The sequence below is a fragment of the Mus musculus genome, chromosome 7, assembly GCF_000001635.26.
Source record: "Mus musculus strain C57BL/6J chromosome 7, GRCm38.p6 C57BL/6J".
Lineage (NCBI taxonomy): Eukaryota > Metazoa > Chordata > Mammalia > Rodentia > Muridae > Mus > Mus musculus.
This window is the reverse complement of record NC_000073.6, coordinates 125,719,333-125,741,639: the sequence shown is the minus strand read 5'-3', so window position 1 is coordinate 125,741,639 and position 22,307 is coordinate 125,719,333. Positions and strand designations below refer to the sequence as shown.

At 45.7% G+C, this 22,307-nt stretch overlaps 1 protein-coding gene across 8 annotated transcripts in view; it reads right to left on the bottom strand.

Moving 5' to 3' along the window:
* The window catches only part of D430042O09Rik (RIKEN cDNA D430042O09 gene), a 166,941-nt gene that overhangs the window by 133,156 nt on the left and 11,478 nt on the right, over positions 1 to 22,307 (bottom strand). For 2 of the 8 annotated variants that reach the window (XM_030242515.1, NM_001081022.2), the window contains exon 2: positions 13,276 to 13,331. The exons of the other annotated variants lie outside the window; for them this stretch is intronic. In XM_030242515.1, the coding sequence (XP_030098375.1) occupies positions 13,276 to 13,331 (56 nt within the window). The remainder of the gene's footprint in view (positions 1 to 13,275; positions 13,332 to 22,307) is intronic. 8 annotated transcript variants of the gene reach the window in all.

The following is a 22,307-nucleotide window of genomic DNA, read 5'->3' as shown; positions in this document are numbered from 1 at the left end:
CTCCAGCTGCAGAAGGTGCAACACTGAGCCAGCCAAGAGGGGGAGGAAGTGGTGGAGCTAGAGCCTAGCCTTGCTGACTCCATGGTCTCCATGAAACTCGAAGTTCTGAGACTTCTGCAAGGACAAGGTGCCAAGCAAGCTGTAGAGAATCAACCATGGCTCCCACTGAGTCTTGACAGGGGCTGACATCACAGACCCCAGACACTGGCCAGCATTTCCTGACACCACAACTAGCCTGAGGACCTTTCACTTGTCAAATAAAAACAAGCAGCTGGACTGTGGACTCAACCCTGTTTTGTTTGCCACAAGGTCACAGCCTAAGATTCCTGGAAACTGGTCAAGACCTGTGACCATGCTGCTTGCTATGGATGGCCCAGGAGCAGAAACATGGCCAATAATCCTGGTAAGTTTGGGTTAGAAGGTCTAGGAAGAATTTCATAGACTCTCTCACCTTCCTTCTTTCCTTCCCTCCCTCCCCCTCCCTCCCTCCCTCCTTCCCTCTGTACCCTCCCTCCCTTTCTCCTTCCCTCCCTCATTTAGCCCAGATCTTCTTGCCTGTGCCTCCTGTGTGCTGCTGGGATTGGAGACCTGACTACCCTTCTCAGAGGGTAAACACATTTAGAAGTCACTGGATTTTCTGTCAGATGAACTAAGAAAGCAGGAAGGCTAAATTAGTCATGGTGGCGTCTTCCTATAATCCTAGCAACTTAGAATGATGAGGCAGGAGGATTAGATAAGTTTAGGCCTGTCTGGGCTATAGAGTAAATGCCATTAGACCAGTGAGATCTACATGGCAAGACCTCTTCTGAAGAGAAAAAAAAAAGAAAATGTGAGAAATAAATAAGTAAGCCAGAAAGCTGGCCTGCACTAAGCACGAAGAATGCTGCAGTAAGAACAAGCTATCAAAACAGAAATTGCAGAAAGAGGAATTCCTGGGAGCTCGCAGATCATGACCCTCCCTACTATTGGCTTCTGAAAAGCAACCCCTCTTCAGAGCCTTGCATTGCAGTACACAGCCCCTTTCTGCTGCCTCCAGATAGTTTTTTTTTTTTAAATTCAAGTCCTGAGTAATGCAATACTTTGCAGAGGTACTGTAAGAAATAATAGCATTACATGAAAAACACTTACCTCAGTGCCTGGCCATGGTAAATAACACCCACCATGTGGTTGCTAATATTATCATAATCAAGCCACAAGGACATACTATTACAGGAACTGAACAGATTAATCATCTTACCCTGCCATCTAAATTACTCTTCCTGGGAAGGGTGGCATGCCATGGGACTTTGTCCTTGGTCCCATCTCAGATCATAATTTTATCAATGGCTGTTAGAGGCTGTTTATAAAGTCTGAGGATGACATCTAGATGGGAGACAAAAAAAAAAATGGATGACGGAATCTAAGTTCAGGACAATTTTGACAGGCTAGAGATGGACCATGGAAGGTTTGATAGACTGCATTGGGAAGGGAAAGGTCCCAGACAAGGGGAGGTAGTGGGAGGGGAAACATGACTGAAGGAAAGTTCACTGGAATGAAGATGGAGTATAAAGTCAACAGTATGAAGCTGGGGAGATGGCTTTATGCTGTGCAAGCATAAAGACCTGAGTTCCAATCCCTGGCACAAATGTAAAAGCCAGGCATGGCTGCTATGCAGGGCTGGGACTCCAGTGCTGGAATAGGCAGTCCTTGCAGCTCACTGTTTAGACAGCCTAGCCAAACAAGGAGCCGCAGGCTCAGTGAGAGACCCTGTCTCAAAAAATAAGACAGTGAGCAATTGAGGAAGATTGTCAACAATGACCTCTGGTTTCTACACATATCTGCACAAAAGTGTATACAAAAAACCAGTGAAGTGCTATAATTCCGAAACCTATTGGCACAGCACACAATAAGTATACTAGGAATGCTGGCTCCAGACTAGGTGTGGTGGTGGATACCTATAACCCTAGTACTTGGGAGGCAAGGTGACACCCTGTCAACAAAGGAAGGGAAGAGAAAGGAAACCAGAGGGATGTTTGCTCAGAACAAGAGAGAAAGGGTACTAATGTGTTTTAGCACCTCCTATGCACCAAGCCCCAAGTTGAGCACTTGGCACCCACTATTTCAATGTATACTTTCATTAGCTTATAAAGTGGTTGTTATTATCTTTGCTCTCCTTTGACAGGTGAGGAGCTGAGGCATAAAGAAGTGAAGAGACTTTGCCAAGTAGGCTGGAGTAAAAGAACATATAAACCAGTCACTACTAGAGAGCACACAGTCCCTAGAGGCTACACTGACTCCAGAGTTGAACTTTTGCATGGTTTCAGAGGCAAAAAAGTGGATATCATCAGACAAGAAGTCACCATGAGAACTGATCAGGCTGGATCAGCTCAGGCAGAGGAGAGCAACTCTACACAGCAGTCTCTCCCTACCCACATCCAAACAAACAACACCACTTAAACCTGAGATAGTCTGAGCAAATGAGGGTGCCTATGGCAGATTTCAAATGTTAAGAAATCCTGAGAACTGGATGGTAGACAGAACTGGCTTAGCAAAAAGAAATCCAGAAACAGAAGCTAGGAAGGAGCTGGGCACCGGGGAAGGTGTTGTGTGCTGCTCCAAACCCAGAGGCAGCACAGTCTGCAGGGAGGTAGAGTTCTAAACTGGAGTCAGAAGCTAGATGGAAACACAAGAAGCAGCAGAAGGTGGTCCACCTGCTCGGTGTTCAGGAACTATGATGGTGGGCTTCTGGCACAGAAAGGCATGACATATCTGGAGGAAGAGTAAGCAGGGCTGGGCTCAGAAAACTAACTAATAATGGATCAGTGTCACACTACTACAGCAAATTTGGTCCAAAGCCCACAATCACTGATGGTAAATTACATTAAAAAACAAAACAACAACAAAATCAGGATCCAGAGAGAAGACAGGCAATCGAGGTACATATTCACAATCATCCCACATCCAGGAAAACCAACAACAGGAACAAGAGGTCCCAATTTGATAATCATGAAAAATAATCAAAGACACACATAGTGAAGTAAGCTGAGCCCTTATCACATACATAAGCCGTATCTCATGGCTCATAACTGTTGTTTATTTTTCTGAAGGATCTGAGTAGAGATTCTTTCTCAAAAAAAGTCAAAACCAAACAAAACAATTCCAATAGCAAACCACACCAAACCAAACCAACCTAACCCAGCCCAACAAACAAGCAATGAAAAACAGAAACCCAATAACTATATTTATTATGATCAGAAGGGTAAAAGAAGATATTGCATCTATCAAACAACAAGAGCCTATAAAGGAAAGAGTTCATTTGAAATCCAACAGAGAAAGGTTTAGCCACCGAAACAGAGGAGATCAAAAACCGAGGAAAGCCTGAAGACACAGTTAGAGGGAAAAAAAGTAGTGCTCTAGAAGATTGTGTGGAGGCATCTACCCACAACACAAGAATAAGGTCCTGCAAAAAGGATAGTGTTGACTACTGGCAAGGTTTCAGTTAGATGAGTTTAAAAAAATTTTTTTTAGAAGTAAAAATTAAGCTTTTCTCATTAGACTACTGGTAGTTTTACAATAACGCTAGCAATGTGACCCAGGTCTAGATCTTGATTGCTCTGACACACCAACTCATTCTACCAGCCAACCATGAGTGGCCTGAGGATGTTATCTGAAAAATGTTAGACTTCTCAGTTAGGGGAAACAGATGAAGTCCTGACTGAATGTGTATTGTTGATATAAACATGTCATGGCATGGCATAACAAAGACCCCAATGCCTCAGACCCTTGGCAAAGCCTGCCCCAAGTATAGATGTGTATAGAAAGTACCAGCCATAGCTTCCCCCTTTCAGATGACTATAGCTTGAGACTGCTCCCTTACAGAGTCCACTGAGACAGCATGACAATTAGTTCCAGGACAGCCACACAGCACTGGAGAATGTAGCCATCTAGAGATAACATAAGCTTACAATGTGTAGGTTACATACAAATGCCAAACACAGCCTGGGCTTTCTCATATCCATGGGTCCCTGGAAGCATCTTCTGTAGAGAACATGTGTGATGGGGAGATACGCAACCATTTCAATGGCCTCTGATCAGAACCCATGTTCATAACTACTCCTTTGGTTGGAGGAGCTGTCACCTATCAGATGAATAACAAATGAATCTTATGCCATCTGGCCATTGCCACCTTGTCCTCTTATTTACCTGTCCAGTCCGTGGACACAGGCCAGGGTCCTTTTTTGTAACTATGAGTCTACAGTAAGGACCAGGGAAAGCAGTGGCCTGGAAGAGAGCCTTCTTGTGGCCAAAGTCAGCCTGGGCCTGGTGTTTGTCTTTCAACTCTGCCCACCAGTAAGAGAAGAAGGCCTGCTGGGAACTATTGTACATATAGAGAAACTAAGCCTCAGGAGAATGAGAATGTGCCCAAAGGGTCTCATGTAGGCACTTCTTTCTCAAGTGGCACACAACATAGCATGCTGGCTCAGTCCTGTTTTTGCTAGGGTACCAGAGGTATGTGGGCTCCATTCTTAGCCTAGACGTCTCACATATAAGAGAGAACAGCTCTGCTGAGTTCAGTGAGTGGACATGGACTCTCCACGTAGAAGCTGCTGTCAACAACTACACCCATCTGTCAGCCCTATTACTCCTGTCATAAAGTGGCTATGTGGTCGATGGCTGGCCCTTGCCTGCCCACTATATTTTCCCCAGTCTTCTGTGATGATAATCTAATTTTCTTTTGGGAAATTATCCCTTTCTAACAATGTTAATGTGGGCTTCCTCACCTGACTCTTGTGACCCAGCTGGCAGGTCTCAGTCTGGGCACCAAACTTGGCTGACCTCCTGGTCCTTCTGCTAGAACTGCTGACAGTGAAGGAAGGCACTGTCATAAAGGAGGAGAGGGCACCACTTACTTAGGCCTACAAGTTAGGTACTTTCCAAGTCCCCAGTTCCCCGTGAGGCTGCTGCAGTTTCATCACCATCCTACATAGGAAATAACTAAGTTCCATGGTGTTTACTACCTAGGCTCTCTGACTCCAGCCCCTGGACCACATTAACTGGCTTTATGCAGTAAGCCCGGGGTAGCTGGCAATCACCTTACTACATCAGCAAATTGTCTGCATGAAGAGTGGATGGCATGGACAAGGAGAAGTCCAGAGTCTGAACACTTGGATCCAGTTATAGCTGATTGTGCTGGTTCGTTTTATATCAACTTGACACAAGTTAGAGTTCTTTTGGGAAGAGGGAATCTAAACTGAGAAAATGTTCCAACTAGACTAGCCTGTGCTGCAGGTTTTTTGTTGTTTGTTTTAGTTATTTGCTATTTGTTTTGTTGTTGTTGTTGGTGGTGGTGGTGGTGGTTGTGGTGGTGTTTGATGTAGAAGGGCCTAGCCCATAATAGGTGTACCACCCTGAGCACCATAAAAAATCAGGCTAGGCAAGCCATGGGAAGCAAGGCAATAAGCAGCAGCCTTCATGACCCTGCATCAGCTCCTGCTGCCTCCAGGTTCCTGCCCTGACTGTCTTTGATGATGAACTGTGATATACAAGAGTAAGGGATATAAACCCTCTCCACTCCAAGTTGCTTTTGGTCATAGTGTTTCCTCACAGCAACAAAAACACTAATGCAGACACTGATGTTACCTACCTCTGAAGTTGCAGCACTATGATGCTGCAATTTTCCCTTTTAAGATAAAGCTAGTATAAGGACTTCTATTGCTTATGCAGTGCCCCAGTCCACAGACTATGGCTTTTGCCAGACCTAGCTGACTAGAGAGCTAACAGCACAGAGGGGAGGAGGCAAGTGTCTTCATGTCAGGGGTGGCAGCAGGAACGGGTTCATGTGGCTTTTGCCCACCCTGCGGTCGGGTTGCCTTTGCCCTGAAGATATCTTTCCTGAGACACTTGCAGGCATCACCTTTCCTTAGATGATACTATTCCCTTTTCTAATCCCATTATATATTCCACACATGGCTTTTTTTTTCCACGTGGAGGGAGGAGGCAAGTGTTAAAGGCAATTTCATGCCTCAGATCGGAGGATAGAGGAGACTTTGATGATGCTCGGTACAAGGGCACATTGCTTATCCAAAACAGCCTCTTTCTGCTCAGAAATTGCAGCTCTCTGAGGGGTTTTTTCCTAGAGTTTAATCTTGTGCTGGAAGCTAAGCTGATACCAGAAAGGTTTTAGACATGTCAATCTTCTTCCTGGCATTTTATCAGAAAATGATTCTCTTCACTGTTTGGCATATGAGTCTTGGTCTTGCCCTTGTTAAACTGGGGTTTCCAAGGCTGGATTTGAAGACATATATCCTGCAGCTCCCAGGGGTCTCAGGGCAGCTGGGGATTCAAAGGTAAGGCAAGTCCTACAGGAAGGATTATGGCTGCTCTCTGACGGCATTACACGGTAACAAACACTGGGCATGTCTGTGTTCGGCTCTTTCCTGAAAACACTTCTACTCTGTCTCTTGGGTTTGAAACATTTTTTTTGCATCTATCTATCCATCCATCTATCTTATCTAATCTATCTATCTATCTATCTATCTATCTATCTATCTATTTATCTATTTTGTGTGTGTGTGTGTGTGTGTGACAGGATAACTTGTGGCAATCCACCCTCTCTACCATGTGGGCCCCAGAGATTGAAATCAGGTCATCAAGACTGGCCATAAGTGCCTTTACCCATTTGTCTTTAAAGGCATTTGCCTTCCAAATATACTCCTTTGCCCCCGTAAGCCCTAAATTATAAACTTCAACATCTATGGAGTTCCTGGTATGTACAGTGCACCTAAAGAATACTTACCACAACCCTATGGCACCAGTGAGGCTAAGCCACCTAAATGAGAGCGAGCCTAGGAAGCGGAGTTGCTCGCTGCAGTGGCCACAGGCTTCCTATCTTGCTGCACGACTTGCTTGCCCAGTTTTAAAGTCCCAAGGTACCACTGCTAGTAGCCAGCCAATTTCTCAAAACCTACAGAAACCAAGACCTCACAGCATAGAAAGACAGACAATGCTAATTTCACACTGGGAAAGCATTTGGCAGTTGAATCCAAAATGGATTTCATTCTTCTCTGCCCAGAAATACAAACTAAAAGATCTCATTCCTGTAAAAGTGCACATTTGGAGAGCTGACTGCCACAGCAGGCTCTAGTGCCTCAGCATGCATCCTCCTGCCACTTGCCCCCGTCCTTCTTAAGTGCTTTCTTCCTCTTCTTCCTCTCCCTCCTCCTCCTTTCTTTCTCTCCTCTTTTTCTTCTTATGCTATTGATCAAACCTAGAGTTTTGTACATGCTAAGCGAGCACCCTATCTACCACTGAGCCTAAACATGCTTTTTTCCTTCAAAAGACAAGATCATATATATATGCACATACATACATATGGAGGGATGTCTCAGTTACCAGAAGGCCAAGTTGCAAGAACACTGACACTCACATCAGAGAAGGAAGAAGGCTGTGTGTGCTGCTGGATGGTTAGTGTCGCTGGAAACCTACAAGAATCACCACTCTCACTGAGCCAAGGGCTAAATGGTTCTCAAATTTGAGCGTCTAGACACACCTGTAAGTCCTTCTCAAACAAACTGCCCTGCTGCCATCCACAGTGAGATGAGGAGCCTGGGGAAGCCTGGAGTGGCCCGCACGATGCAAGCTCTGTTGCCAAAGCCTGCCACCCTTGATTCTGGCCAGCACTCTAGAGATGGTCAACAGCCAACAACTCTGCCCTTCAAGCACTATTAGCAGATGACTGGGAACACTGCTTTCAATAAAACATATACCCTTTGATCCACTGATTCTAGTTTAAGGACTTCACCTTGGGCTGGTTTTGTATATGTGTAGGAAGTTCCTGATTTAGATTATTCCTTAAAATATTTTTATTGTAGTAAGAGACCATTAATAGTCTAGGCAGTTACTACTGGGAACTAGTAGTACACTCACAGCATTTCTTAGTACCCAAATCCAATCTGAGCTAGCACATAATGTGCAGACTGCATTTACCGTACTTGGTATGTTCTTCATGCTTCCCTATGCATATGTGAATGTGCTGCATCACAGGATATTTCTACAAGATCTACTGGGACACCATTACTTTCCAGATCTAAGAAAATGAAACACATTTATCTCCAAAGTTTCAAATAAAAGATGATGTTCTATTACATCTGTGGTGAAATAGAAAGACACCATAACAAGAACAAAGGCAGTCCATGTGTCCTGCGACAGGAGTCTTCCAAGATGGGTTAGGTGTGAGGAGGAGGGAGGAGGGAGAGAGAAGGGACAGGGATAGGGAAGGAGAGAGAGACCTGCTGGAGTTGGGACTTAGTGAAGATGCTGAAGGTCATGAGAATAGTTGACAGCACCACAATTTAATAAAAGAAAGATATTCCTCATTGATGGACTGTTACCTAAAAGTGTGAACTGAAATGAACACTTTCCTCCCCTAAAAACAGCACAACTGGAGGAGAAACCAGACTATATCACACGCTATTGTGCTACCAAAAAAAAACAGGTATTTGGGTTTCTTTACTGTACCCATTTTCACTAGGGAAATAGTTCAATTAGTATAGAGCTTGTCTTGCAAGCCCAAGGACCTGAATTCAATCCCTAGAACTGAATTTTTTTTAAAAAAAAATTAGACAGCCAGGTGTGGTAGCACAGATTTGCAATCCCAGTGCTAGGCAGGTGACGGGCAGCTATCTGGTGCTCCCTGGCTGACTTGGTGGATTCCAGAACAATGGGAGACTGTCTCAAAAAAAAAAAAAAAAAAGATGGACAAAACCTCACGAGCATCACTCAAGATGTCATTTGACATGCAAGCACATGCACACATAGCAGCCATCTGCACGCACACACACACACACACACACACACACACACACACACACAAACCAAGAAGAGAGGGTAGGTGGATGGAAGCACCTATGACTACTAGTTGGAAGGACACATAAGTGGTTTCATCTTGGAAAGGGAACTGAGGACTGCTATCAGGAACATAGTTAACCTTCAACTGTTTCTTTTTATTGATGTGTTACAGACAGAAGTTGGGGCCTCATACATATTAGATAAGTGCTCTGCCATAGAGCCACATCGCCAGCCCCTTCTTCCAAACACCCCAGCATTGACTAGATGACTGATCCCGCTCCCTGGCCTCTGAATGGAGCTCCTAGATAGGAAGAGTGTAAGAGAGCAACAGGTGTGAGTGGGAGCCTTCCCTTGGTGGCAGAGGGGGCTGGTTCCTGAAATCCAGGTCTCTCCTGCTTTGCCTGAGAAAGGAAGCCTCTTTAATCTGTGCCCAGAGGAACTGTATGTGAGAGTGTGGATGCATGTACACGCAGGCAAGCTTAAGGTTTCTAAGTGGGACAGTTAAATGGCTTTTACAGTCCTTTACAAAGTGAGCTCACAGATGAGTGGTTTTTAGAATCTCCAATCAACTGCAAAAGATGGCAGTCCATTATCACAAGAGGCTCTTGGAGTGGGTAAGAGCGGAGGCCCAGGAGTAAATAGGGCTCACTTATCTGAGACACCCATCCAGGAAGTAGGAAGGTTGGAGTTCACCTAAAGCTAGCCTGAGCCAGGAGGACCCCTAGAGGAAGAAGGGTAACTGGGTTTTCTCACTGTTGACATGTACACAGTAGATAGCCAAATATTCATGGGACACTCTGGAACAAATGCCACTGGAAATGAACTAGGTAGCTGCACTGCAAACTAGCTCTCCCTGGAGAGCAGTGTCAGAGTGCCAGTGCTCAGTGCCAGAGGTCACCTGCTCAGCTATGAGATCTATGTGACCTGCTCTGGACCTACACTATGGCCCTGAATGCACCCAGAGGCTCTAGTTCACAGAGCTGCAGAGGTTCCTCTGCAGCAAGAGGACATGCCCCCCCCACACACACCCCCAGCACCATGTGCCCTGGTTAGCAGTGTGCACACTGAGAGATGGGAGGGTTAGGTTAGATGGGGAATAAAAATCAGTCTCTCCTCTGGGATTTTCTCTCACTTTCTTCTTAAGCACTGTATGACAAATTTGCTTCCTAATGATTTTTGAGTAAACTACAATGGCCACAATTTCAAAATCATTAATAATTCATGACCAGAGGCCATAAACACTACATAATCGCTACAGGCAGGAACCATGAATACTTGTTAGAGGCAAGGCCAAGAATATTTTTACCAACTGAACTGAAAGCACTTGCTGCTGCAAGGCAACCATCAAGGGACATTTCAGAGGCAACTATGCCCTTTCCAGTACCTCAGCTCAGCCTGCCTCTTCCAGGCAGCCTTTTCTGCCTCTGGAACCTAACAGCTGAATGTGGGTTCTTCTATGCTACCCATCAGTCTCTGTCTGGACCTGTCTCTGTGGTATCTGGAGTCAGTGGCGGCTGAGGGGCAGACTGTGCACAGTACACAGGAGCCCATGATCACCAGACAGGGCTGTCTCACACTCTAAAAAACCATTCTCATCCTCAACTGTATGTGTGCACTGCTAGCAGTTAACAAATTCAGATGTCCGGATCCACACCCAGAGCAGAAGAGCTAAAACGTGCCAGTTAGGCCAAGTGTGACGACACAACCCTGTAATCCCAGCATTCTGGAAGCAAAGGTGAGACGATAACAGGCTCAAGGGCCGAAGAGATGGCTAAGTGAATAAAGCATTTCCTCACAAGTAGGAGGACATGATTCGGATTCCCCAGAACCAACACAGAAACCTGTCAGGAGTGGCAACTACCTATATAATCCCAGCACCTGGGAGGCAGAGACAGGGGATTCCTGAGGCAAGCTGGCTAGCTAGACTAGATGGAATAGACAAGCTTGGAGTTCAAGGAGAGACCCTGTCTTTATAAAGTGAATAATAATAATAATCAAGTAGTACACTCAACTTCAAGTTTGGACCTCCACACACGTGCATATACTCACCCACAGGCATATTACACATATACATAGGAGAAAGAAAGGAAAAGAGGGGGAGCAGGAGAGAAGGAAGGAGACAGACAGACAGACAGACAGAACAACGTGTATGAGTCACACAGCACTACTTTGGGCTAAAGGGGGCCTGGAAAGCTCACTGGGACCCACACACCCCTCACTATGTCAGTCTATGACCCCACATAGGCACATAGGCACAGTGCTCATCTGCCCCAGGGGGAGACTACATTCTCACCCTCTGGGGATAGAGTAGCCCACAGCAAAGGAACAGGACAAGTGTCCCCAGATGCTTGTTCCAACTAACTTTGACAAGAGACAGCGTGCCTTTTCCTTACCTTTCATGGTGACATGGCTGAATCTATGGCTGGCCATCTGCAAAAGGCTCACAGTGCTACCAAGTAGTGATGGGAGGGTACAGAAAGGCAGGGTAGGAGAGGGCAAGTTCAGGGGATCAGGGAGTCCCCTAAGCCAGCAATGTGCTATTAGTGATGCTCTGTTTTTCTAGCCAGTTGAAACAGTCAGCCAGCACCCCCTCTTCAGAGGGCCTGAAGCTATCTTAAATATCTTTCAGAATTAAACCTGTGCATTGAGATAAACAGCCTCATGTTTTGTTTTTTACTTCAAGCACTTTTTAGTAGAGAAATGATCTGAAATTCTCTCAGGCAATTGGCACAATGGAGATGCTGGGAGAGTGGCAATTAGAAGGTTCTGTTGCTAAGAGAAGGCAGAGGAAGAAAGAATACGAAGCTCGATTTATTCCTTACATGTCGCCCTCTCCCAGGAACATGGGACTTGATCAAAGAGCCCTATGAAACATATGGTCCTTATGCCGCTTCCGCCCACGTAGGCTTTAAAGGTCTTCTGTTTTCTTTATTCATGTCTCTCTGACTTTGACCATGTTGTTTCCTTGAACTAAATAACTCCTACTCATTCTTTAAGAGGCAGCCTCTCTATCACCTTTCCTGCAAAGTCTTCTTTCCTTTCATGTTTCCTTAGACAAGGTCTTGCTATACATGCTAGGCTGAACTTGAACTTCAAATTATCCTCCCTTGGCTTTTCAAGAGTGGAAATTTTAGGCCTATCCACACAGCTTTTGAAAAGCCCATCTTTTTTTTCTTCTTTCCTCTCTTTCATTCTTCCTCTCTCCCTTCCTTCTTTCCTTTCAGTTAATTTTATTTCTAATTATGAGTATGTGTGTGCCTGTGTAGGTGCATATGTGCATGTGTGCAGGCATCTGGGGAAGCCAGGAAAGAGTGTCAGATCTGGAGCTGCAGTTACAGGTGGTTGTAAAGCACCCTATGTGGATGCTGGGAACTCAACTCTAGCTCTTTGGAAGATCAATGCATTCAATTAACTGCTGATCCCATCTCCCTAAACCAGCAAAGCTTCTTGATACTTCAGATAGGGTTAGGTGAGCCCTTTGAGCCCACTTTCTGTACCTATGATAGTTTCTCACACTGCAATGCCATGGTCTAGGTGTACTTGTCTTCTAAATACACAGCACATATAGCAACAGTTGTCATATCACCCCTTAGTCCCACTGAGATCCGGAGCAAATAGACTCCGTAGGGCAGCTTTCAAGAATGGCCAAGTACTGTGTAGAAGTGAGTCTCTAGGCTCAGCTAGGGTCACAAAAGCTAGGGTCACAACCAAGAAGACAGGAAGTGAGATTTGGTCCTACGTGTGGTGGCACACACCTGTAATTCCAGAACTTAAGAGGAGGAGGGGGGGTCTCCAGTACAAGGCCACCCTGGGCTATATTGCAAGTTCTAGACTATTTGACTATCTGGGCCGAGAGCTCCTATCTTTGGGGGGAGAGGGTCAATCAATCTCCCCACCCCATTCCCTGTGTTCATTTTCTCCACTCTTAAACCTGGCCTGCCCTATGGCTTGCTTTGAAGCTCCTAGATCTAGCTGAGCTTGAAAAATAACCTTTTATTCTTAGAAGTGGCAGAAGTGATCCTGTACCCTTCGGAAACCCAAGACTCAGGAGGTCATGCAGCTGGCACACCATCCTCTTAGACCCTGAGCAAACCTTATTGGTTTGCAGGAGAAGGAGATAGCATGTGGAGTATGAGGCACCTTGACTGGCACCCAGCAAGCTCTGCAGACACAACTGAGCCCTAGTTGAGAGCAGGGGAGTCTGGCCTGAACAAGAATCCCAAAGAAAGCCAGGTTGCTGACTACGGATTCAGGAACTAAATGCATAGCTGTTGTTCTAAGTGGCTGAGATCTGGAGTGAGTGTCACAGCACGCCAGCTGATGTGTTCCACAAAAGATCATTATAAGTGACAATGGGCTGACAAGTCCAGCAGCCAGCTCTCACTTGGCCCAGGACTCACAGAAGGCCTGTTTATCCCAGGCTCTGCAAACAGCAGTGGGTGTAGTTACCTCCTTTCTCTCCTGAGAGCAGGACCGGCTTCTCTCCACCTTCCGCAGGGCCTGACCTGTAGCAGTTCAAAAGCAGAAGCAGAGATTAAGGCTGCTTGGGAACAACTAGTTTATCACTGCAAAAGCTTTTTATTTGCAAACTGAAAAGACAGGACCAATCATAATGAGATGATTCTAAGAAAATGCAGCCTGTTATTATAATAGGAAAATGGCACACTTTTGAAATGGACCAACGGCAAGGAAAATGGTAATTCACACACAGTATTTGACTATAATGAACAAAGCTCCAGCCCTTTAATCTGGGCCATTATCTGCACTCTGAAAGGGCCAGGGGACTGTAGTTTTCCCTGTCGAATTACATTTCTATTAAATTGTTTGGAATTACATAAAACACCTTCCATAAAAATGCCTTCTGCCATGCGCGCAGCCATAAACTTAGGTGGGTGCATTCTGACGTGCTGCACCAAGCCCCAGACTCACAGCTCAGGTGATGTGCAGAAGTGAATTAGCGGTAATCACATGCGCTTCATATAATGGGCAATTTCAGAGAAAATCGTTGCTTTTCTCAGAACGCCTTAGACTAGCATTTGAAGTTATGTGTAAATTCAGGAGGCATCACCTCCTGCAAATGCATTCTTCCAAAAGCATGCTTTCACACATATGAATGGAGTGGCCACTAGAAAAGCTGCTAACAGACTGCCTTGGTATTGAAATCTAAAACAGAAGTCACTGTTTGTTGTCAATGTAGCTACTAAACTGCCCCACTTGACTCCCAGGAGGCTATGACTGCCACAACCACATGTCCTACCGGGTAAGAGACCTCAGAAGGCAGAACCAAAAAGGCACGGTGGCAGAGGAGGAGATAAGATCCAAGTCTCTGACAGAAGTGTTTAGATTTTTTTATTTTAATGTTATCTGCTTCTAAAGTTGGATTCTGAATGTCCATATGTCATGCTTTGAAGCTTTTAGGAATAGGACCTAGGCACAGGAAGTAGGAGCTTGGCAAGTTATATCCACACCTGGTTCTGGCCCACGTTCTCTGCCTCCTGGCACATACATGCTATGGGACTAGGCAAGGTCCCTTGGGAGAATACCACTAGACAAAGCCACCTCTGTTTCCATGTCTCCTCTGACACACTGAACCTCAAAACTGTGAGCCAAAATTAAACCTTTCCTTCCTTAAGTTGTTGCTTTCAGGTATTTCATTCTAGTAACAAGAAAAGTAATTGAGATGCTAAGTGTTGAAGGCTTGGCCCCAGCTTATGATGCTACTGGAAAGTGGCAAACCCTTTTGAAGGTAGGGCCCAGTGCAGGGACATTAGGTCTTGTTGGGAACCCAGCCCTTCCTCCTCTCTCTCTGCTTCCTGGCCACCATGAAGTGAGCAGCCCTCTCCAAATGTTCCCGCCATATTGTTCCTGCTTTACCACAGGCCCAAAAGAATGGACCAAGAGACTATGAGCCCAAACAGACATTTCTGCTTTATAATCTGATATCCTCAAGTATTTGTTACAGTAACAGAGACCTAGCAACTCATCAACTCTGCTCACAATGACCCCTTAATGTAACATTTTGTCTTTTCCTCTCTCCACAGTTCACAGATCTAGACCCCATGCTCCAAATCTCAGTATATCATCCCAGAGGTAACACCCAGCAGAATCCTAGATATGGACTTTGAAGCTGTTTTGGGGACACAAAGAGAAGGACAAGGCAGGGATAATCCTGTTTGTGAGCTCTGAAGCTGTACATAGTTCTTGATCACCTGCCCTGGGACAGACAGACAGCAGTGCTAGGATGTCAGGACAGCAGAGAGTAATATGAAACTTCAGCATGTCTTGTGATCCACAGACACCCCCTTGACGCTTTTATGATCCTGTATGTTTTCCTTCCCACCTTATCACAAACTCTTTAGGATTCAGTGATTTTGAAGGATCCTAGAATAACACACTGTGCCATGGGGTGTCTATGGCGGGGAAGACTAGGAATATGTCCACCGACAAAGAGCAAGGCCCAGGTTTCATCCCCAGCACCACGACCACGATGATAAGAGAGGTTTCATGTGTAGATGGAGGTTATACAGGAATTCTGAACTTTCTGTTCAACTGCTTTAAAAAATAAGTTTACCGACTACAGAGACGTCTCAGTGGCTAAGAGCACATACTGCTTTTGCAGAGGACCTGAGTTCAAGTCCCAGCACCCCTATCAAGCAGCCCATGTCCACCTATAACTCCAGCTTCAGGTGTAGTTCTGGCCTTCATAGGCACCTGTCTTGCCCCCCCGCCCCCACACACACAGAGTTTCCTTATACATATGTATAAATCAAGTAACCAAAAAGAGACCAGGGTCTAAGAATTAGGAGATCTAGTTCTTAATCTGAGTTAATCATGGCTTCATAAACCCTAGTGTTCTGGGACAGTACCTAGAGAGAACACTCTAGAACCCCTTGGCCACACTTTGACTTTCAGTCTGTGGATCCCAAGCAGATCCTTGGGCTGGCTAGTGGGATGGTATGACAAGTAGTCTAGTCTGCTCACACAAAGCAAACACAGATGGGTCTGAGCTAAAAGAGACTACCTGGGCTGGAGGCCAGGGTTGCCAAAAGACAACAGAGGTGAGAGCACTAGCCCAGGGCAAGGCAGGAGCAAGAGGGTAGTTAGGGGCCAACAAGGCAGCCTAGGTCTGGTAAGGCCCTTCCTTTGTCAGTCACACCAACTGAGATTCTGCTCTGGGAGAGCATAGAGTAATCTGGAACCTTTGCAAATCCCAGGCTCTCTGGGGGCATGGTTGTCTCCTGGATTGTGTTAAAGCTGGATGTGGTGACATATGCCTTTAATCTCAGCACTTGGAAGGCAGAGGTAGGCAGATTGCTGTGGGTTTGAAGCCAGCTAGAGCCACATAGTGAGAAATAAATAAAATGAAATAAAGGTGATTTAGTCCGAATCATCACTGGATCTGCTGTTCATCTAAAATTCCATTATGGGCTGGGAATGACCTGATGGTAGCTGAATGCCTGTCTAGCATGTATAAGGCTTTGTGTTCCATCACGACACCGCATGCATACACAAATAAAATAAAGTTTCAATACACCATTAAAATAAAACCTTAACTACTGGTTAAAACCTGAAGGCACATCTCTCTTCTGGAGTTAATTAGAAGTGTCTTTATTCATTAAATTGGAAAATAATTTGCTTATCTTCCAATGAAGATAATGCACTCTAATTATGAGCATTTAGATCGAAGCTCCCTGGAAGCTGGTTGTCTTCACACCCAGGAGCCTCTCCCCTCCAGGGAGCTCCATGATGACCACCTCTTGGCAAGAGCAGGAGAAATGGACTCAGATTCCACTGCACCTGCCTGCTGCCTCTGGCATCTCATGGGGTCTTCCTACCTGTAGCTTATTTATTCTCACAACAACAGAGAGAGAGAGAGAGAGAGAGAGAGAGAGAGAGAGAGAGAGAGAGAGAGGAGAGAGAGAAAGACAGAGAAAGGTGACATTAATATCAATAACCACTGCCTGCAAAATGAAAGGGGTATTCCTCTGCACTTTGCAAGGTGACTTGCCTACATCAGTTCCAGAGCAATAAATAAGGCCAGATGTAAATGTTACATGTGTGCTTCACTTTAGAGGACAGATGTGTGCCTGGGGAAATGAAAAGAGACTTGAACCCGCTGAGCTTTTGTAAATAGAACACGTTTCCTCCGTTTATGGCTTGAGAAGGGCTTTATCTGCACTTGGAATTTATTGTCAGTGGTTAGGATCTGACACTTCAGTTTTACTTTGCTCTAGATGTACATAATATTCACTGCTACCATTTAGAGGGAGTCGTGTCTTCATCTGAAGTCATCAGGCAAGGGGAAAATCATGTCAACATTACCCTTGAAAATGAGCTTAAGCCACTCACAATGAACAGGACACAGCCTTTTAGCCCCACTGCTGCAGACTAATGCATGTGTGTGAAATCTGGTGCATCTGGAAGTATATATAAAGTACATGATAAAAATACACATGCAAAACATACCTTTATGGTATTCCTCATTAATCTATTCCTATCCAGCTGCTCCCTCTACTTTTCTCTAGTTAGACAGGACAGAGGTGGGGATATAGGCTAGTCCGAGGTTCACAGTCATGAAGGTCAGCAGTACCTGGCTGCCTGTCACAGCTCTGCCACCTGGCTGCAGCCAGCTTTGCAGGGTTCTTCCTGAAGCCTCACAACCACTTTTGTTAACCAGGGATTAGTAAACATCTTCTATAAAAGTCCCCATAGTAAGTATCATTGGCTGTGTGATACATAAGGGCTTCAGACTATAAGGTCTTTGGCACTGATACTTTGCCACTGTAGAGCAAAAGTAGCCATCAGTAATAGGCAATTAAACAGCATAACCATTCCAATAAATCTTTATTTACAAAAGCAGGCAGCAGGTGCTGGGGATAGAATAATTCTTGCTTTAAAGGAATGCTATTATACTCATTGGAATAAACCAGTGCAGGAAGGAGAAGCAAACTGCAGGGGAGTGACTGAAAGGCTTACTCATTGTCATAACAGTGGGCACTTGACTGTTGTCACTGTCACCATGTGGTCAGGGCTTAGTATATGGCAGGCACAAGGCTCCAAGCTGGGAACATGTATCAACTCACTGACACATCACAGCTACTTAGGTAATTGACACTGCTATTATCCATTATCAGATAAGGTCATGAGACCCAAAGAGGTTAGGATACTTGCTTGATATCACAAAGTTGGTGAGTAGTGCTGCCCCAAAGGTGGGCTGTCATAACCACTATGTGTCACTGCCCCTCAGCCAGATCGTTAAGCCTCGTCTAAGCACAAAGACAGTACAGCAAAGTTCTGGGGGAGGTACAGGAGAGAAGGAGTCACTCTGTGATGCAGCATTTAATCTGTCGCAGGCTCCCAGAGCAATTAATAAGGAGATTAGGAGCAAATGGCTCCCTGGTGAAGCTGGCACTCCCTTCCCGCCAGATGGCTTCCTGAGAAGATCTGGAACAAATGCCAACCATGGAGGGGCAGACTTGGCATTCCACTCTCCCTTCAGGGCTTTGGAGAAGAAAGGTGACTCGTGCAAATCCCACAGCACAGAGAGCCTGGACCACAGATTCCATTACAAAGAACTAGAACAAAGGACTTGTTTGTCCCTAGAAGAGTGATGGTGCTTCCACCTTGTGACCAATGACACCAACTTATCTCCTGTTGTTTACATATGAGCATTCACGTTGCTTTTTGTGTGTGTTCACGCAATTTAATTTACACTAAAATTATCCTTCTCACCTAATGGCCTGAGAAAAATCAAAAGGGTCTAACAAAGACCTTGCTGGATGGAACACAAAATGGCTTAGAAGCACAAAGGCCATTTTTCCCTGGAGGTGGCAATATCTTTACTAGAAACTTGCTGAGAAGTCCACAACTTCCACAAGCAGGAAATGTGTGTGTGTGTACACATGCATGTGCGTGTGCCTGTGTGTGTGTGAGCCACAGTACATAATTTGCCAGGTAGTGGGCAGGCGAGATGCCAGTGGCTGAGAGCACATGGTGTTCTTGCAGAGGACCTGAGTGTGGGTCTCAGTATCCATGTCAGGTAGCTCACAACTTCCTGGAAGGCACGTTGCAGGGCTCTGACACCCTCCTCTGGCCTCTTTGGGCAGTGGCATCAGTGAGGAACTACTAGATAAGCATGCCAAGCCACAAGATGAAAGCAGCACTCAAATGCTCAAAGAGGTTTGGAGCTCAGTGGTAGAGTGCTTGCCTGGCATGCGGAAGGCCCTGAGTTCAATGCCCAATGTGAAAATACAAAGTGACTAGAAAACATTAAAATTAAGCAAAAAAGAAAAAAAAATAGACAACAGCTGCAAGTTCCAGATGATCTACTCTTTACTCCTATGAGAATGGTTACATCTAATAAACAATAGGGGCTGGAGAGGCTCAGCAGGTTAAAGCACTGGCTGCTCTGAGAGAACCTGGATTCAGTTCCCAAACCTACCTACCTGTCTACAACAATCAGGTCTAGGGAACTGATGCCCTCTTCTGGCTCCCATGGGCACTGCATACTGTGGTACACAGATGTACATGCAGGTAAACACTTATAAAGTAAATAAATCTTAAAAGGGGAGAGAGCCTTTGCTGGAATGGGAGGGTGGGAGAGAAGGAAGGAGGGAAGAGAAGGAGGGAGGGAAGAAAAGAAAGAGAGGGTGAGCTGGGGAGGTGGCTCAGTTGTTAAATGGAGTTTGGTCTCTAGAACCTGCATAAGTGCGGGTTGAGTATGGTGGGCCTCTTGTAAATCCAGCCTCAGAAAGCAGGGATGGGGAATCCCCAGAGCAAGCTGGCTAGTGAGACCAGCTACATTAGCAAGCCCTGGGCTTAAATGAGAGAATTGCCTCACTGAATAAGACAGAGGAGCCAGGATGATTCCCAACATCAACTTTGGGACTCCACATACACAGGCAACCACACACACACACACACACACACACACACTGTTCCCACACAAATGCATATACACACATGCACACCACACACATGTGCATGTGCATATATGTACATAAAAATAGAAATAAAAATAAAGATTTAGGAAAACATAACGTATGAGAAGTACTAACGGCTTTCCCACAGGAGACCTAAGAGGGCTTCAAGGGAGGCTGTTGAGGACATGGAGCAGCTCCCTAAGCCTCCTGCCTGGAAGAACATCTCAGCATTTGTAGAAGGACACATCTGGCAAGAGACCACTCTGGAATTCAGTGGTGACAAATGCACCAACAACTGTTTCTTAGCTAAGTCTCTGGTGGCACTAACTTGAGGGCTAAGGTTACTGAATGGCTAGAGAAGATAAGGAGGGGAAATGGGGAAAGATTAAAGGCCAGTCAAGACCTGTCCCATGGTGGCTGGAGATCCTTTCCCTAGCACTGACTCTACCTACCAGCATGATGGCTTTTGGAATTCTTTACGTTCAACCACAAAGCTCCAGGTCAAAGAAATCAAACGACTTGCCTAGGGTCCCAGAGCCAGCAGGGGAATCTGACAAGTGTGCCAGCTTAGTCTCAAGATCCAGTGCCAACTCTACTCAAGGCCCACACCCCTCTGCCCACTTCAACTTACTGAGTGCCTCTGAACCCTAATTCTGGCTTCTCCCTACTGCACTGTAAACACACAGGTCAGAGTCAAGTAGATAAAACAGCAGCATGGCAGGACTAGAACAGAGTGAAGAGCAGCTGACCGGCCTGAGGTGCTTAGCTCCAAAGACTGGTTTCTACGTAGGTATGTGGGCCTTTTCCTGCTATCATTCTGTGTATGTGCTTTTGCTTTGTTGTTAAAGACTCTGTAACCCAGTCTGACCTTGAACTCTGGGTAATCTTCTTGCCTCAGTTTCCCCAGCACTGAGATTACAGGTGCATACTACCACACCTGGCTTGTTTTGTCAGTTTTGGTTTTTCCAGAGATACCAAGGAGCAACATTTCTTTACTTCTAAATCCATGAGTCCCTTTTGAGGATACTTAAGGGTCTGCCAGAAATCCACTAGACAAGAGCAGGAGGCAGGTGAAGGCTCCCTTGCTCCCGTGTACCCTCAGGTAGAGCTGGGCCTTTCAGCTATGCTCCTTTTCAGCACACTGAAAGCCGGAAACCATATTCCTGTCACTCTTGCTTCGCATTTTTCTTGTAACTAGAATTCCCAGGGCCCAGCTTACTGCCAAATTACCTGAGATAAACAAGTCATGCTAAGACCCTCCTCTCCTCTCCAAATCCAAATCACAGCTGGCAGCTGGAAGTGGTTATTTATAGCCTGCACAGAATTCTTTGCACTGGCGTGCAGTTTCATACCCAGATGGCTGAGAGCAGGCCAAGACAGAATAATGGCTGCAACTGCCAGCACTGGGTGGCAGGGTCTACCTGTCAATGGGACTGGTCACCGTTTCACTGAAATCCACTGACACAGACATGAAAGGATATACAGAAACCTATAAAGAGTGTATAAACCTATACGCTGGGAGGTTTATGTCCCTCCTGGCTTGTTCTGAGGAACTCTGGCTCTCACGTACACTCCAAACTTATCTAATCTTCTTCATGGCCTCTCTCTTAGCCTCGGACTCTTCTCCTAGATCCTGAACTTGCTATCTAGGATCTCATTCTATAGCCCAAGCTGGCCTCAAACTCACAATCCTCATGCCTCGGTCTCCTGAGTGCTGGGTTTCCAAGTGTTTACCTAGCTCCCCCCTGCATTCTTGCCCAGACTTTCCAGTGGCAGCTGAGTAGACTCTCGGGGTCAGCAAGATGGCTCAGGAGGAAAGGAATTCCTGGCAAACCTGAAGATCTTAGTGTTTTGTTTTGTTTTCCGAGACAGGGTTTCTCCATTTCTCTATGTGTAGCTTTGGCTGTCCTGGAACTGACACTGTAAATGAGGCTGTCCTCAAACTCACAGAGATCCATCTGCTTCTGCCTCCTGAGTGCTGGGACTAAAGGCATGTGCCACCACCCTGAGTTCTAATCCTGGGACCCACACAGTACAAAGGCAATGACTCTCACAACTAATTCTCTACACACACACATGGACACACATGGGCACAAACGTGTTAGAAAGAGAATGACTCCTGCAACTTATCCTCTGACTTCCATATGTATGTATACACACACACACACACACACACACCACAAACACACAAATGTAATAAAATCTAAAAACGACAAAGCTCAGAGGTAGAGCCCTTCTTCAACAGGCAGAGGCCTGGCTGGGTTCCAGCCTCAGCATCAGACAGAAATCCACATTAGATAGATTTTGAAATACCAGCTTACCTTCTGCTCCATGTGTAGCAGGCACCCAAGCCACGCTCTAGCTGAACAGACTCCACATGTTCCAGGTCGGAGGCATCTCCGACTCCCCTAGGCTCTCACTCCTGCCATCCCATTCATCTTTACTTTGCTCCTTGCATCCCAGGCTCCTTTTGACCCTCTACATTCCCTAGGTCTGGGTCATTCATCCCCTACGCCTTATTCAGCTCCCCTTTATCAAATTAGCTTTCAGTTCAAAGGA